The sequence below is a fragment of the Eretmochelys imbricata genome, chromosome 5, assembly GCF_965152235.1.
Source record: "Eretmochelys imbricata isolate rEreImb1 chromosome 5, rEreImb1.hap1, whole genome shotgun sequence".
Classification (NCBI taxonomy): domain Eukaryota; kingdom Metazoa; phylum Chordata; order Testudines; family Cheloniidae; genus Eretmochelys; species Eretmochelys imbricata.
Window position 1 is genome coordinate 57,910,901 of NC_135576.1, and position 18,307 is coordinate 57,929,207.

General features: G+C 37.3%; 1 protein-coding gene across 1 annotated transcript in view; it reads left to right on the top strand.

Moving 5' to 3' along the window:
• Positions 1–18,307, top strand: part of ADGRV1 (adhesion G protein-coupled receptor V1) — a 420,452-nt gene that overhangs the window by 73,229 nt on the left and 328,916 nt on the right. Inside the window, exons 25-35 of the mRNA XM_077818015.1 lie at positions 934–1,136; positions 2,737–2,866; positions 3,521–3,601; positions 5,495–5,634; positions 6,545–7,154; positions 8,151–8,366; positions 10,429–10,644; positions 12,075–12,319; positions 14,165–14,346; positions 15,122–15,933; positions 17,525–17,734. Of these exons, the coding sequence (XP_077674141.1) occupies positions 934–1,136; positions 2,737–2,866; positions 3,521–3,601; positions 5,495–5,634; positions 6,545–7,154; positions 8,151–8,366; positions 10,429–10,644; positions 12,075–12,319; positions 14,165–14,346; positions 15,122–15,933; positions 17,525–17,734 (3,045 nt within the window). The remainder of the gene's footprint in view (positions 1–933; positions 1,137–2,736; positions 2,867–3,520; positions 3,602–5,494; positions 5,635–6,544; positions 7,155–8,150; positions 8,367–10,428; positions 10,645–12,074; positions 12,320–14,164; positions 14,347–15,121; positions 15,934–17,524; positions 17,735–18,307) is intronic.

An 18,307-nucleotide genomic window follows, 5' to 3' on the forward strand; every position in this document is an offset into this window, starting at 1 on the left:
ACAATGGGTCATGTCTAGCCCCATGGAACATGTGACCTTTCAGATACCCTAGACAGGCAACTGAGGATTCCTTTGAATGGGCAAATCCTGAGCCGGTATAGTTTTTTCTGTGTAAAACCACGTCAGCTCTTCAGTATAGGGGATGTTTTGGGAAAGAAGGAGAAGTGGCCAGAGCACACTGTACTCCAGTGAGCCTCACTGACTTAAGGGCCCCTATAGAGACATTAGAAGCTGATCCAAATTAAAGTAGCACTTGAACTGTTCTGACTTGCATCGAGGCCAGTTCAGCTCCCTGCCAGCCTGGAGTTGGACAGAAAGAAGATGCATTAGTCACTTTTGCCTCACCCCTTCTGAACTCCTGCACAGCTGAGAATTTAGCCTGATGCTTTTACATATAAAATTGTAAAGTTGTATTAAGCAGATGAAGTTAGCATTGCCAAAAAGAATAGTGACTATTAAGCAAGTGGATTGATGACAAAAGCCTTGCTCAGAACTGTCCACATTTGTAGAGTATCTTGAAGGACTGAGTAATTATTTTGCTAGTACATAAATAAAACAGTGTAGCAGATGTTTTGTTGAGGAGAATGCCTGAATAAGCAAGCTGTTTCTGAAAAAAAACCTGTCAAATCAAATCATTATAGGCCTGAACTTGTAATATGCAGTGCTGCCGAATGCATTCTGTTCCCATTGAGGCACAGGTACTTTGTCAAGATTCACTTGCGTATATTGCTTATTCATGTCAATGGGAGATGAGGGTACACAGCACTTCCTGGGAGACGCTTAAAACTGCATGAATGGTGCCCATGTTTGTATTCAGATGTTTGATTTCAGACCCTTCATAATAATGTTAAACATCATAAAACACATTACATTATAGAAGGGTTTTTCTAAGTGCAGGTAAAAATGTAAATTGTTGTTTCTTGCATCTCTCAGGTTTGCTGCAGTTCTCTATGGGGTTGCCTCCTTGGCCCCGTGATAAAATGATTCTCCCAGCAACCACTGTGCCCCATATTACTGTTAAGGAGGAAATTGGACACATTAGGTTATTGGTAGTTCGTGCACAGGGCCTTCTTGGAACAGTTATGGTGGAATACAAAACAGTGTCACTGACAGCATTCAGTCCTGAAGACTATCAGGTATGTGGAACAGAATGAAATAGATGACTGATCCTTGTTTGCAAATTCAGGTAGACTTGTGTGTCTCAGGTATTAGAGCTTTCTTTCCATCTGTGTGGTTTTTTTAAATGTTCAGAGAGTCTTACTAAACAAACCACTTCACAGTTAGCCCATTGATCATACCATGAGAATGGTGAATGTTCAAGTTATAACGTGTCTTGTACAAAAACAGCAACAAATATTCCGGTGTCGTCATGTTCATGTGGTAAATTAGTTTGTTTCCGTATATGGAGCTTAGATTTTCCAGAAAGTTTTGCCAAAACCCTCTAATTTTATGACTTCCCTTGTCTTGGGTCAGTGGGGTGTGTATTTCTCTATAGTGGGTGTTGGTTATTGTTGTATAGAAGTTTCAGAGTAGCAGCCGTGTTAGTCTGTATTCGCAACAAGAAAAGGAGTACTTGTGGCACCTTCATCGGATGAAGTGAGCTGTAGCTCACGAAAGCTTATGCTCAAATAAATTGGTTAGTCTCTAAGGTGCCACAAGTACTCCTTTTCTTGTTGTATAGAGGCTAATTACTTCCAGGATGCTCCCAACTTCTGCTGCCTCAGGAGTGATAATTTGAGGTTAACACACATTTGAGTTACCCTAATGGAGCAGATTAAGGTGATATTTGATAATCATTGAGTGTCACTCAAGGCTGAATAATTAGCCTACAATTAGCAAGCCTACAAGGGTGTACATGCTGTACATACTTAGTGGAGAATACAAACCCACTGATGCTCACACACAAGTTTGTTCTGCATTTACACTAGAACTGTCTTCCTATAGCCTGGTAGTTAGAGTATTCACCTAGGAAGTGGAAAACCCAAGTTCAAGTCCCTGATCCAACAATTATTTATAAAAAGAAGAGAGACCCATACAATAATATCCGAGTGGCTATGGCACTCTCATGAAATTTGGGAAACCTAAGTTCAAATCCATTCCCCACAACAGGGCGGGGTGGGATTGAACCCAGATCTTCCACCTCTCATCCGTGTGCCCTCACCAGTCGATTAAAAGTTATAAGGAAGGCAGTACCATTACCTCTTTTTCTTCCTTGATTTGTTTTGTGAATCTAGTCTTCCTTTGCTTTTGTTAAAATGCTCAAAATTGAAATGAAAAATTGAATCATGCTGAAACAAAACTTTTCATTTTGACACTTCTGAATCATTTCGATTTTTGGTTCAGTTGAAAAATTTGGCGTACTTGACACAAATTTGCAAATAGTTTCAGGTCAGCTGAAACTGCATTTTGCCCAACTTTCATTTACACAGGTAAGCGTACCCAGATGAAAACCCAATTTATGTGACTACATCTAGATTGACTTGACTAAGTTGAACACACACGGAAGTGCACTTAGGTGCTCACAACTATGAATTTGAGTCTAACTCTTTCTTGTAATGAAGGTGCAAGAGAATTATGTGCAACTTTAAGATGCAGACAAAAAGGAAAAAAATAATTGGTTGTATAAATAGCAAAATTTTCCAATAGCAGAATGGAAGTCTTTTTTGCTGCAGTGAGTTCATACTGATACAATGAATAGACTTGAACAAAACCATAAAGAACTTTTTTATATTTCAGAGTATTGCAGGCACTTTGGAATTTCAGCCAGGAGAAAGATACAAGTATATTACTGTTAACATCACAGATAATTCTGTCCCTGAACTGGAAAAAGCTTTTAAGGTTGAGCTACTGAACCCAGAGGGAGGAGGTAAGACTCACACATCAACTCGTTGCCTACATATGCACAACCTATTTTAGGCACTGAGGGCTTATATACTTAAATACTGCTTAGAAGGTTAAGCTTCCATGGTTGGAAATTTTTCAAAAAGAGAGACTTAAGTTCAATTTTTTTTACCAAAGTCTCTAAGGTGCCACAAGTACTCCTCGTTCTTTTTTCTGAGGAAACAGTAGCAACTAGTCAGTCATGTCATCATTAATTCTATTCCTTTTTAATTCTACTTATCAGTTACAAACCTACACCGCAGTTTGTGATCTCCTTTTTGTTTACGGCTTGAAGTCCTGTCTTACAAACTTCCTTTATGCTATACCACCTAAAATACTGGGCACCATTTCACAATAGCTCTTATTATCAGTCATCAAACCCTTAATGGCTAATTGTCAAAATTGATTTCCTCATAATTACCTTCAGCGTGATCATTTTAAATATATAAAATTAATGTGCTGTGTATGCTATTTCTGGCTTTGATCAGAGAACATGTATGCTTTCAAAGCCAAATTGTATGCTTTGAGGAATATTCCCCTATTTTTTCCTTTTGTCTAAAAATGTTTAAAGTGCTTTCTGTCTTCTCTGTGTTATAAATGTATATATGTGTATTGTGTGTCTTTGTGTGCCCTCTTGAAGTTGCTGAACTCTTTAGAAATGATGGGAGTGGTAGTGGTGACGGGGACTTGGAGTTCTTCCTGCCTGCTGTCCATCAACATGGTAAGCATCATGGTCTATCCTTTGTTTCTTAATTCATTACTGAAATTTCTCACCCTAGTCCTCACTCATTTGGATTGGTTATAACTGAATTATCTCTCTCTCTCCCTCTCTATGCATTTCAACATAAGCTGAATTTCAATGACTATCAGCAAAATTATTTATTCTGTAGAAAGTAGGAGCTTCCGTATAGTTAAGCTTGAATCCAAATTCCTTGTAAATCCCACATGTTTTGTTCCTTTATGAATTTGACTTGGAAATTGGTTTGGCTGAATATTGCTGCATTTGCTCTATAAGCAAAACATGCAGAAAATCCGTTAAATTGCAGGTGATTAAAAAATTGCCCTGCTTTGATATTTTGACTCATGCCTGACATAACTTGTGTTCAAACTTTACAAAAAATAATTAATTTGAACCACATAATGAAGCCAAACCTGAAAAATGTTGTCTGTTTGTTTGAAGATTGAAAAAGTTTTGAATGCTTTTTCCCACAATTTTTCATGTGTATGCATGTCTGTGTTGCCTGGTTCAGTCCAGAAGCAGAAGTGTAGAAATACAGTAAACGAGCAGGGTCTATTCTTGGAGAATTTCCAGTCTCCCTAGAAGCCAAAATATCCTGTTCGTGTGAGACTTCCAACCCTGTTTTGCAGACCCAAGAAGTTTAGAGAAGCATCCAAACTACACTAAACTTGTCCAAGCCAAAAAGTACAAACCACTTTATTCATCTCTGGCTTTGAATTTCCCCCCTCCAATATACGTGTGTGTGTATACACATACTTAATGGGACTCCCTGTTGTATATAGGATTTATTTTTCCCTTCCTTCTTCTGAAAGGGTTTCTCAGATGACCTAACTACTGGCTTTGTACAGTATCACAGTTCTCTTTCTGCCCCCCTTCTCTCCCAAATCCCTCTGCGATAACACCTTCCCTTTAACTCTTTACTACTTTCACTGTGTATTTTCATTAACTGTGCTTCAGAACTCTGGTCCCTCGGTTCTCAGTCACCCTACATTTCCATTTCCATTCCAGCAGAATGGGTGGCCAGCACTGCAGTACTGAAACTAGAAATCATAATTCCATATTGATGTGTGGGTTTTTTTTTAACATCACTGTTTAAACATTCTTATTCAAGCCAATAAAGGAATGATTTTTTAAATATGTAATCATCAGTATATATACAATTGCATGTTTAACTTGCACATGCAACTGTCATAGTTGGGTATACACATTAGGTCATTAGTGCACACATATGGCCAGTTAGATGTAAAAATGGCCATTTTGCATGTTTAGATATGAGTTCTGTGCATAATGGTCATAACTGTGCATGCAAGGTAGTTGTGTGATGTTACACATACAGTTTTGTAACTGGGTCCTAATAGTCTCCAGTAATTTTAGAACCAGAATACTTTCTTTGTAAAATTGTCATCCAAGAAATAGCAAGACGATTTTTATGAGTATGCACACAAAAACATCAAAAGATTTTCAAAGATGACTAAGTGATTTAGACACAACTCCATTAATTTTACTGATAGTTTTGTGTTTAAATCTCCTAATTTACTGAAAAAATCTCATTCTTTGCCTTTATAATGTAGTTGAAAAAATAAGACCCTGACTAAAACAAATGCATTATCACATCCGGATTTAATTGCATTGAATTTTTTAGTGCTTTTCAATAATCTCAATTTGTTAATGGAAGGAGTAGAATTATAAAACTGAGCAAACTCTTCTGTGGGCATAAAATGCTTAGATATAGCGTTTACCTCCAATTAGGAAGCATTCATGCAGAAAATATTCTGTTCATTGTTCCCATAGTACACTTCTTCTTTTAGCTTTTGATTTAGTGTAACTGAAGATACTGAAAAACTAATTCAGCTTTCTTGGAATTTGTACCTACAGCCAGCCTGGGAATAGCATCCCACATCATAGTGACCATTGATGCCTCTGATGATGCTCATGGTGTTTTTGAGTTCAGTGCTGAATCGCTCTTGGTCAGTGGGACAGAACCTGAGGATGGAGACAGTGTAATTGTGCTTCAGGTCACTACAGTTCGCCTTTCATCTGTTGCTACACAATGCTTGTCTATTATTTCTTTCATTAGGGTTTCTGTGATCCTTTATTAAGGGTTGTAGACTTGTGGTTGTAACTTGAACAAACTGTACATTCTTTTCATAATGCTTAGTTAATAAATTATTGTCAAATTTATAAGGTCAAATTTATGATATCAGTTAACAGATATTTTAAAAATAGAATTTTATCGTCCACTCAAATATTAGGTAGAGTAGAACCTCAAAGTTACAAATACCTCGGGACTGGAGGTTGTTCTTAACTCTGAAATGTTCATAACTCTGAACAAAACATTATGGTTGTTCTTTCATAAGTTTACAACTGAACATTGACTTAATACATCTTTGAAACTTTATTATGCAGAAGAAAAATGCTACTTTTAACCATCTTAATTTAAATGAAACAAGCACAGAAACAGTTTTCTTACCTTGTCATTTTTTTTAACGTTCCCTTTATTTTTTTAGTAGTTTATTTTTAACACAATACTGTACTGCATTTGCTTTTTGTGTGTGTGTGTATCTGCTGCTGCCTGATTGTGTACTTCAAGTTCCAAATGAGGAGTATGATTGACCGGTCAGTTCGTAACTCTGGTGTTTGTATCTCTGAGGTTCTACTATACTAATCTGTTATTAAAGAAACAGAATTGTTGATGGTATAAATTATTTTCTTACATAAATATTAAAAGAGAGGCTGACAAATACAGAAGATGGGAATGCAGCCTAGCTGAGGCAGTGATGGTTATAGATTTGCAATAGGGATTCATATTTAACTCATCATGTCACAGTTTTGCAAGTCTTTCAATAGATTGGGATTTTGAGAAATATCCTTTTTCCTCCCCTTTGTAGTACAAAAATATTTAAATTTTCACATTTTGTGCTTTAGGTTGTCCGAAATCAGGGGGCCTTGTCCTGTGTCACTTTGCAGTGGATCATAGTCTGTGATCCTACTGAAGATCTGATCTCCACCTATGGCAATATAACTTTTGATATAGGGCAAAGAAGAGCAAACATAACAGTGCAAGTCTCACCTGATGAGTATCCGGAACTGGATAAGATGTTTTCTGTTTTGATCATCAATGTTTCCAGTGGTCGTCTTGGAATTCGTACTAATGCTACATTAACTGTTCTAGCTAATGATGATCCATATGGAATTTTCATCTTTTCTGAGAAAAATAGACCAATCAAAGTTGAGGAAGAAACCAAAAACATCACCCTAACAATAGTACGATTAAATGGTCTCCTGGGTACAGTCATGGTAACATACAGATCCGTGGGTGATGATGAAAAGTCACCCTATCTGAAATCAGATATTGTCAGAGCAACACAGGAAAGAGACTATATACCCATTTTTGGATTTGTGATCTTCAGAGCCAATAAAACTGAGGCTAGCATAACTCTTCCTATTTTAGATGATAAGGATCCAGAGAGATCAGAATCTGTGTTTGTGGAGCTACTCAATATTGCTTTGATGGAAAGAGTGCAGGATAGACCAAGTAAGTGCTTTACACATAAATTGTATGTGTTTTAGAGACTTGGTAATTGCAGTAAAATTTAACTGATCAAATTATAGTTTGCTTTCCTACCTCAAAATGTATTCATTTAAGAGATCTCTGTGTTACGTTTGGTGTTCTGGCAGTGTATTACCTTAAAATATTCCTTTGTCAGGATGTCACTGAAAACAATATGATTGTATTTCTTGTCCCTTTTTGTATTTTTTTAACTGAGGCCTCTCTGGCCATGTAAATTACAAGGTTGGCTGTGAGCACGAGGTTCTGTTGATCAATCTCATTATTCTTGAGAAGCATAGCATAGTGAAATGACCAATTAGAAATTATATTGCATGCTGACCTTATACTTTGCTACTTCATGAACTTTTGCCTTTAGAACTTTAAACTTCTTTTAAATATAGAAAATGCATGCTGATCAGCCATTCAGTGATACATGGGAGACCATAGACTGATTTGCCCTTCACAGTTCCCAAGCTTGTCTAATTAACTCTCCTACCCATTCTTGATAATCAGGAAAGCTTCAAATATATCTCTGTGGGGAGAGTGAACAATTATATATATTTCATCATAAGAACCACAGAAATAATACTCTGATAGAGACTGTAGTGTGATTGCTACAGACCCGATAGAGAAATGAATGAATAAGTAATGATTTGGCACTGTCCCACCTTTTTGAGAAATAGGCTGATCATGTATACCACTTCAGAGGCTGTGATAGAAAACTCCTGCAGTAAGATATCAAGCTGTGCAGTTCAGGATTTATTGTTATGTTGTAATTTCAATAAACTTCTAAAAACTTTTATTGAGTGAGGTTGTGAAGTGTACTCTGTCCAACTATGAATACTTTCAGTAAACTAGTTTTGTTGAAGAATGGTGGTAACTGATAAGATACCATGAAACTCACTTAAGTTTCTGAGGTCTCCTGTAGGTATACAATAAAGATCCCAGACTCTCTCTTACCAAGTTCCTGTTGTATTTCAGTTATGAATTCTCCTCGCCTTGGACCTAAGGGTGATACAGTAGCTCATATAATTATCAATGCCAATGATGATGCTTTTGGAACACTTCAGCTCTCCACTCCAGCTGTGCGAGTTGCTGAAAACTACATTGGACCGATCATCAATGTGACCAGAGCAGGAGGAATATTTGCAGATGTTTCTGTGAAGTTTAAAGCTGTGCCAATAACTGCAACAGCTGGTAAGAAAAGAGAATTGTAAAAATACACATATTGTGTCAAGGTTGCAATCCAATACATAGCATATAGATTCATAGATACTAAGGTCAGAAAGGACCATTATGATCATCTAGTCTGACCGCCTGCACAACGCAGGCCACAGAATTTCACCGACCCACTCCAGCGAAAAACCTCTCACCTATGTCTGAGCTATTGAAGTCCTCAAATTGTGGTTTAAAGACTTCAAGGAGCAGAGAATCCTCCAGCAAGTGACCCGTGCCCAGTGCTACAGAGGAAGGCGAAAAACCTCCAGGGCCTCTTCCAATCTGCCCTGGAGGAAAATTCCTTCCCGACCCCAAATATGGCGATCAGCTAAACCCTGAGCATATGGGCAAGATTCACCAGCCAGATACTACAGAAAATTCTTTCCTGGGTAACTCAGATCTCACCCCATCTAATATCCCATCACAGGCCATTGGGCCTATTTACCATGAATATTTAATTACCAAAACCATGTTATCCCATCATACCATCTCCTCCATAAACTTATTGAGTTTAATCTTAAAGCCAGATAGATATTTTGCCCCCCACTGCTTCCCTTGGAAGGCTATTCCAAAACTTCACTCCTCTTATGGTTAGAAACCTTCGTCTGATTTCAAGTCTAAACTTCCTGGTGGCCAGTTTATATCCATTTGTTCTTGTGTCCACATTGGTACTGAGCTTAAATAATTCCTCTCCCTCTCCGGTATATTCTCTAGCAAGGAAAATCAACAGGAGTAATGAGGCGCTTACTTGAGTAGTAAAGAGTAATAAAGAACATAGGCCCTGTGCTGTATGCCAGCAGAAATAAATAGCATTTTAGTTAATAGCAATTATTAAAGAAACTATTAATGGATATATGGTTTATATGACTGTCAGTAATACACAACTGCTTTATGAAAGGGGCATTGTCATTTTAGAGTCAAGCCCAATTTAAATAAATGAGTTAAAAGCAGTTTCAGGATTAAGATCACCTTCCCATTTTGGGCTTTTATAGATCCACATTTTACTATTTTAAAAACTGGTAATCTCTCCTGGTGTTGTCTGAAAAATCCAAAGAGACAATGGAAACTGTTTAACTTGGACCTTGATCCTGCAAACTTTTATTCACATGAATAATCCCATTAAACTAAGAAAACAAGACAAAGAAAGTGAAACATTGGAGAAATATGTTCTCTTTACTCTCTTTCAGCTGTAGTAAACTCTGATGTTACTAGTAACAGTACTAGGAAAAATAATTCCATGCAGATTTTTAAGTTGATAGTCATCTTTTATGTAAACATTATAGTTATATTATTGCTAAGGACTTGTCTTCATTGCAATATTAGCTCAAAGCTATAACTCAAGTGTTGTCCCAACCTGGGGTCCACACACACAAGATTCCAGCTCAAGTTAAGTGTTAGTTTAAGCTTGAGCTAGCTGATCTGGAGGTGAGTGTGTGTGTGTGTGTGTGTAGGCGGGACAGAGTGCTGCTGAAGCATAAGGTAATAATTCAGTGGGTAATGGGGATGTAGCAGCTTCAATTACAGCAACTCATCAGATGCTAATCTAATCACTCTGCTAAACCAATCGTTCTGTATAGCTTGAATGGTGTTTTCACAGTGTGGTCATTCTTACTTGAGCAAGCAAATGGTTGCAATCTGTTAGCTAACTCCACTTGGAAAAAGGTGCTTCTGGTCACCAGTGCCACCTGGAACTCCAAGAGCAGTTGGTAATGCAGACACAACCCCAGACTGGAAACCACTTTGATAGAGTGGGCATATCCCATTCAACAATGGGATTGGACAACACCAGCCACTGTCTCCAAATGTTTCCCCCATTTACCAGTATAATCTCTATCTTGTCCAAGCTGAGCCTCAACCATTTCTCTGCTGTCCAAGCCACAGACTCCACCTGACACTAGAAAAGCAAAGTTACTGCATTGTTTGGGATTGCAGAGAAAGGAGTTTTATTGGGTGCTGCATGCAACCACGATAGGAATAATAGCATGTAGGAATTGTGTTTAAAACATTTCCTGAGGTAACAACATAGTTTTTCTATGCACAGGTGAAGACTACAGTGTAGCCTCATCAGATGTTGTCTTACTAGAAGGGGAAACCAGTAAAGCGGTGCCAATTTATATCATTAATGATATCAACCCTGAGGATGAAGAAATCTTTCATGTGCAGCTGCTGAATCAGACAACAGGAGGAGCCTTGCTTGGAGCATTGACTCAATCAGTCATTACCATTGAGGCCTCTGATGATCCATTTGGATCTTTTGGTAAATTGGACCCATTTGAATGTCTTTACTTTTTCTTCTTTAACAAATCTATGTAGACATGTTGTGGATGTACTATATCTTCCAGGGTGTGCCATGGTCTCCCTCTTAGCTGTGCCATCACTGTGTATTGTGGAAAATACACGCTGGCCAGGGAGCCTGGCCCTGAGGAGAGAATGGGTGCAGGAGGCACTCTAATTACAGCTCCCATGAGGCCCCATGAGGCTCAGTGGAGCTCTGTTTAATGTTGAACCAAGCCAAAATGAAACGTTTCATTTCAATTAAAATGAGAATGTTTCGATATAACCTAATGGAAATTTTTTGAAATTCCATGGAAAAACTTTGATATTTTTAGTTTTTATCCCATTTGGGACAAAAACAAATGTCCAGAATTTCCAGCAGGTTAGAAATCCTGTTTTGTTTTGTTTTTTGATCAGCACACCTCACCGTGAACCTGGGGTGGATTTAAACCAGTGACCTAGAAATGAAAACTGTGTGCCATCACTAACCCCGTAAGCCATCCAGTCTACTGCGTTACTAAATAGTAAACCAATATAATGTTTAAACAACTGGGAGTTGAAAAAATCACATATATAGTGGAAGTTATGTATTACTGTTTTCCATGGAATTTTTTCCCACCTCATGTGCTATCTTTACAGTAGAACTGATTGAGAGAAACGGGGGGAAATTGTGTGGGAAAAAATTCAGCATAATTTTCATTCTGCAGGTTTAGAAAAAGAACAAAGTTTATGCTCATTTGAAATTTTGTATGAAAATTTGTTTTTAAATTTTTTGGAACAAAAATGTTCATTTTTTGGCATTTTGGCTTTTCCTTGTGTTCTGCCTTTTTTCCTCTTTCCTTCTTTGTTTTTTGTTTCCATTTTTTAATGGCAAAAGAGGAAAAGACAGAAAAATTGTGATCTAAAATAATGAAAAATGGCTACAATTTTTGTTTTGTTTCTTTTTAAAAAAGGACATGGTAAAACCCCCAATTTTTGTGAAAAATCTCTGATTTTGGGGGAAAAACATTTTTGAGAAAACATTTTTGGTGTGAAATATTTAGATTAGATCTGTCTGATTGCTGTCTCTGTTCTCTTGCTGGGAAAGGTGATTAGAGGTGGCTCTTAATGTCTTTCTCTTCCAGTTCTTAGTAAACATGTAGTGAAAGGTTCCTGATCATGTGTGGGAGTTTACCCATCACTTACCTGAACTATATATAGGCAAAGCTAGTAGACTTAGCACCTCCATTTCACAAACACCAATTATAATCTCATGTCAAATAAAATAAAATAAAAGTAGTTTAATTTTGCAAAGCGTATATACTGCAAATGGTTTCAGCAAAATGAACAAAGAATTTTAATGAGGAATTTGTTTGATTCCTTAAGCCTCAGTGTTAGTGATGAGGAAATAAGTTTCTCTACCATGTACTTCAGTTTTTCAGGTCAATGAACTCACTGTGGAAGAGCCAGAGTTCAATTCGGTAATGGTAAATTTGCCAGTAATCCGTAATGCTGGGACACTCGGCAATGTTACCATTCAGTGGATTGCCACCATTAATGGACAGCTTGCTACGGGTGACTTGCGTGTTATCTCTGGTAATGTTACCTTTGCCCCTGGGGAAACCATTCAGACGCTGTTGTTAGAGATCCTGGCTGATGATGATCCAGAAATCCAAGAGGTGAGTTGAACATCTAGACCCTATCTGGAATGACACTGTCCAGAAATGTTTGGTATCTCTGTTTTATATAGTGATGGGTTAGAAACCAAGAGATTTTATTCAAAAGAAAGGGAAATCAAGCTGAAAATACTGTTCTGGAAAATTATAAAACAATTTTCAGATACATTAATTAGTATTTATTCTTTGATCCTTGCTGCTGATATTCTTCTATAAGATTCAATAAATCTGTGAATAAATGAGACTATCTAAGCAATGTAATCTTTTTCTTAGGTTTGGTTTACTAGAGATAGATACATTGAACCTGATTCATTATCTAGCTGAACATCCTAGAATTATATTGCAATATGTATGGGAAATAAAACTAAACACCTGGTTACAATATGGATGAATTGCAGTGGTTAAATCTGACCCATGGTAAGGCAAAACTGAAGTCAGTGGTGTTGCACTGGTTTACACAAGGGCTGTACATAGACCATTATATAATCTAGAGAGAAACAGTGCTACGGGGGTGGGAGAGAAAATATTACAATATGATCAAACATGTTACTAAAGATTGTATAGTGTAACTAAGAGGGAAAGTGCTTTCATATTTAAGTGTGCACATTTGAGTAATTTATGTTTTGTGTCTGACTTGGTATGGAGTTTTGAAAGAGTTTCCTATTTTTTTATAAGTTTTAGTTCTTCTGAACTATCCTGGTCATGAGCCTGAGGAAAATATAGTATTTCAGTATTTTTTTTTAAATAAAGGAATGAAAATAATCCTGAAACCAAAAACAGTTTTCTATCTGGTTTGGTTTACACCACCATGATGTTAAAATAAATGATTAAGCTAATTAAAACAAGCACTCTCAACTCTGTGGCTATGTTTAGACTCTTTCAGAGTATCTTCCCTATTTTTAATTAAATAGAGAACTGTTTGCTCTACAAAATTGCCTATAGTTTGTGTCACGCAACAGTGGGTATGATAAGGAATGTAATAAATAAGTTCTAGGGCTTTTTGTGAGCATGAAACTTTTTGCATGCAAACAAATGCACGAACGTTTTTCATGCACTAAAATCTTCATGACCAGTTGATGGGATTTCTACACGCCTGTAAAATCTAACTGACCATGGGTGTTCAGACTACATCAAAAGGGGTGTTATAGTAGAAATTTCCACTAGTGTAGATCATGTTTTACAGGTAGTATGAATTTTGGTTATGGAGTATATCCATGACAGTTGTACTTCTCAGCAGTGGGGAGAAGAAATCTTCACTGCATCTTAAGCAGTGTGTGTTATGTGTTTCAGGGATATTAGCTTCTCATATCCCTTGATAATATATCGATGGCATATACCTTCTGTAGTTATAGCAATGCTATTTATGATACTGTAGAGTAATAACTCTATCTTTTACTTTGTCACTTACTGTGGTGGAATGCTGGAATGACTATAGGGAAGCCAGCAGAATCCCAAAAATGGGATTCCCCAAATTTTAATGGGTAGATAGGAGTGTAGGAACATGACTTAAATTGATTCAGTTATAATTGAAGCTGTGCAACTCACTGCTCACCCAGAACACTTCTGTGTTAGTCTTTTAATCTGTATGGTTTGCTGTTTAACATGTAGCCTTAAACAGCCCTTTAAATCCAAACATTTTAGAAACACGAAGGGCTATATCATGAACCTTTTGGTGTTATTAATGAACAGTTCCTTGCATGAGTAATCCCACTGCAGTCAATAGGGCTACTTAGGCTACTTATTACTGCTCACCAATGGGAGCCAATAGTTCAAACCTAGCTGGCCCTAAATGATTTATCTTGGTTTCGCAATGTAATGTTATTAAGGAAAGTCTAATTATATTTTTAGGTTATCCATGTGCAATTAACCCAGGCCTCGAATGGAGGTGCTATTGGGTTAGATGGCATGGCAAATATTATAATACCTGCCAATGATAATCCTTATGGAACAGTCTGTTTTCATCATGCCTTGTACCGAATTCAGGAGCCACTGGAAAGAAGTTCATTTGCAAACATAACTGTCAAGAGAAGGTTTGTTTAATGTTTGTTTTTTGTGTAAATATTCGTGGTCCTTCTCCTGTGTCTTTACCGAAATTACAACTCCATGGGCTTTTTCTCATTTTAAATTTTGTTCTGATTTCCTTCTTGTACAGTTTAACTTGTCATCTAATCAGAGTAATCTTTGGCTTCTATATTTATGCTCTTTTAGTTTAAACCACATATGTCTCTTTATCAGAAACATTTAGAAAGAAACGTCTTTTTAAATTTGTCTTATTAATTCTTATAAACATTTAGGGCTAGAGCGTTCCCTGCTCCCAGGAGTCTAGACAGAGGATAAGAGAGGGCAAGGCTAAATATGGCTGTGTAGAAGCTGTCTATATCATGACTCAGGCATGGGGGAGGGAGAGCAGGCATTACTTCTGTGATATGACCTCCTATGAATAAATGGAAGGAGAGAGAGGACAGGGCAGGACAGCTCTGGCTTCTCTCCTTGGCCATCTGGCATAGCTAGCAGGTTGCAAGGGGAGTAATCTGCATTGTTTCAGCTGTGTATGATTAACCATAACACATACTATAAATAATCAGAGGTGCCTTCCACACAGGGCCACAGCTAAATTATTCTAGTAGCAGCTTCAGAGAGGATGGATTTTGAATGGTGTTTAGATTGTTTGAAACCACTGAACAATTTTGAAAAGGCTGATAACTTGTATTCAGGTCACTCTTCTTAATGTAGAGGCCTACAGATGTAAGAAAAACTGTCTTCACTTATTAATATGACTGTCTTATCCATCACCACATCCTTTAGTGAGGGAAGATTTGGTGAACTGCAGGTGTTCTACAGTACTTCTGAGGTTGATGTAGTAGCTCTTGCAATAGAGCAAGGCCAAGATATGCTGTCCTACTATGAATTTCCTGTGCAAGGAATTCCTAACCAGCTGTCAAGGACTAAAGTGAATGTCTCAACAGCAAGTGATCCATTACACACCTGTGCAATTCAGTGCCTAAAAGAACAAGCATGTTTCGCCTTTACATTCTCTAGTGCCTCTGGGTTTCCTTTGTGTTTTTGGCTGACATCATGGATCAGCCAAGTAACCAATAACTCAGGATTCTGGACCTACAAGAAAAATGTCACCAGTGTGTCCTCTCTTTTTGGTGCACAAGCCATTGCTGGCAGTGACTATGAATCAGTTACAGGTCAATGGGCCATAATGCTGGAAGGGGAACAGTTTGCAAATCTCACAGTTACCGTACTTCCTGACAATTTGCCAGAGTTGGATGAGAAGTTTACTGTATCCCTTTTGAAGGTTGAACTGATGAACACCTCAGCCAGCTTAAAAAACCAGCCAATGATAGGAAAGCCAAATACCTCCACAGTTGTCATAACGATGAATGGAGATGCCTTTGGAGTGTTTGTGATCTACTGTGTAAATCTCAATGCAACAGAGAAAGGTTTATATGTGGAAGTTGAAGAACGTCCTCAGACCAATGTGCAGCTTATGATACACAGAACAGAAGGCAGCCTGGGACAGGTGACAGTGGAATGGAGTGTGATTGGTGGAACAGCTACCCAAAACTTGGATTTTGTAGGTGGTGGTGAGATTCTGGTGTTTGCTGAAGGTGAGGCAAGGTTTACATTCATTTTTTCCCTTTCTAGATGGAGAAAAGTAGAGGGAGCTAGATAAGTAGATTTCTTGAGTTTTAAACCTGGGTGTCAATTTACTACTAGGCTATGCCTTCTGGAATACACTCTGTTGTGTGATAGATGTACATTCTCAAGCATATTATGATATTTAGCAGCTCATCAGCATGAGCCTCAAGATCCAATTTCCTGTAATAAAATATATATATAAATGTAATAGTAAAATTTGTAAACATGACTGGGTCCTTCAGAGAACTTTGCACTGCTCTAGTTTTCATCTCATTTACACTGAATAACTCCACTGAAGGCAGTAGTTGTACCAGTGTAAGTGAGATCAGGATGAGGCACAAAGGTGTTTTTTTTTTCATCCTTCAATGCAAAAACTAATCTTTAAAAAGCCAACCTTTTAAGATGGCTGCCCCCGCTTCCCCAATTAGCTGTGTTCTTGAAATGAAAGTATCTTTTTAATTTAAAAAGATTTCATTAATTTCACAACAAAGAAAGCATACCTAAGAATTTACAAGTGAGACAAATAAGTAACTGGCAGACATTGCTTATATGCAATGCAGCATGACACATACATCATTTTGATGAATGATAGAGAGAGGTCATTTACAAGCAACTGAAGGGACTGTAATATACACTTTTTTACTATGTCATTTATGTTGATGAGTCATCAAACTCCAACTAATGACCAGCAATGCTAATTCTGACACTGAGATATAATTTTGTTGGTACTTTATAAAAAAGATTCATACAAAACAGATTAAAAAAGGAATTAAAAAGACAGTAGGGTAAGAAATATGTATTTTGTGACCAAGTATGTTCATAACCCTAAAACGTACTTAAGTATTTCACATACATTGAACAATAGGATTGTATTGGAGATTTCAGTGGTTTTTTGGGAACTGGTTGACTAGTACAGTTTTCTAGTTATATTGGTCTGATTGGGTAACATGGAAGGTAGATACCAAGTCCACGTGAAAGGGTTGTGGGATGAGAGGATTGCTGAATGCAAACCCTGAGTTGGTCTATTCAAATTCAATTCATACAAGAGAGTGTATGTGTATATATGTGTACACCCCTATATATATAGCATTTAGGTTGTTATTTAAACTCCGACTTGGTAAGACTATTCAAATTCAGTTCATTAGAGAGAAAAGGATGCACTGTTGTTTTCTTTTACAAGAACAGATCTCCCCTTTTCCAAATAGAGTTAGAAAGCTGAAGCAAATACTGAGTGATTAAAGTGTTCCGCGCACTCAAAAGTTAATTATTTCCTGTTTGAAGGCTGTTTGTTATAATTGACATGGTACGTTGAATAGTTGTTGCAGTGCTATAGATTTACATAATTTATATATTTTTAAGTATTTCCTAACAAAGAGGATGATTAAGCCCCCTTTGAAAGTGTAGAATCATAGGGTTAGAAGGGACTGCAAGGTCATCTAGTCAACCTCTTCTGCCAAGATGCAGAATTTGTGGTGTCTAAACCATCCGAGACAGATGGCTATCCAGAATGCCATTTGTTATGGCTTTGATACCTATATTTTCTTCTATTTTTCCTTACAGGTGAAACTAAAAAGATGGTCACATTGACCATTTTAGATGATCCAGAGCCAGAGGATAATGAAAATATTATAATCAGCCTGACCCACACTGAAGGAGGAAGTCGTATTCTTCCTAGCTCAGACACTGTCACTGTGGTTATTCTGGCTAATGACAATGTGGCAGGAGTTATTAGCTTTCAGACAGCCTCAAGATCTGTTATTGGTCATGAAGGTGGGTTCCTCTTTATGTTGACCTCACTAACTCCATTTGCGATCAACTTCCTTATTCATACTTTCTCTTAATGAGGACTTACATTGTTTGTCCATTTAATTGTGTTGGTAAAAGTAATCAGAGAACCATTGAGTATATGCAAACAAAGGACTATCTAGCTACCCTTCATGTGTTCCATTGTAGTTTAGATGTCTTTCAAATATAAGACTCAGAAAACCCATTGACTGGATAGAGAGAGATTGGGTTCAAAACATGCTATATAACTTCAGCAGTACTTCCCATTTGCTTTCTGAAGCTCACATCTTGTCACTCTAGTTTTAACACCTACTAGCCCCTTTTTAACTTTCCCCCTTATATTCATTTAGTGCCAAATTCTGCACCTGGATACAACCCCTTTTGACTTCATATTATATAGGTACCTATGCATATCTAGCAGTGGTCTTATGTATAACTTCTTATATAATAGAATAGAATCTGTTAATGATTCTCACCTGATTTAAATATTCTGAAAGACACTACTAAAAAGATATTGGGACCTTGTTAAGCGTTAGCACATCTTTTTCTCATTCCCTC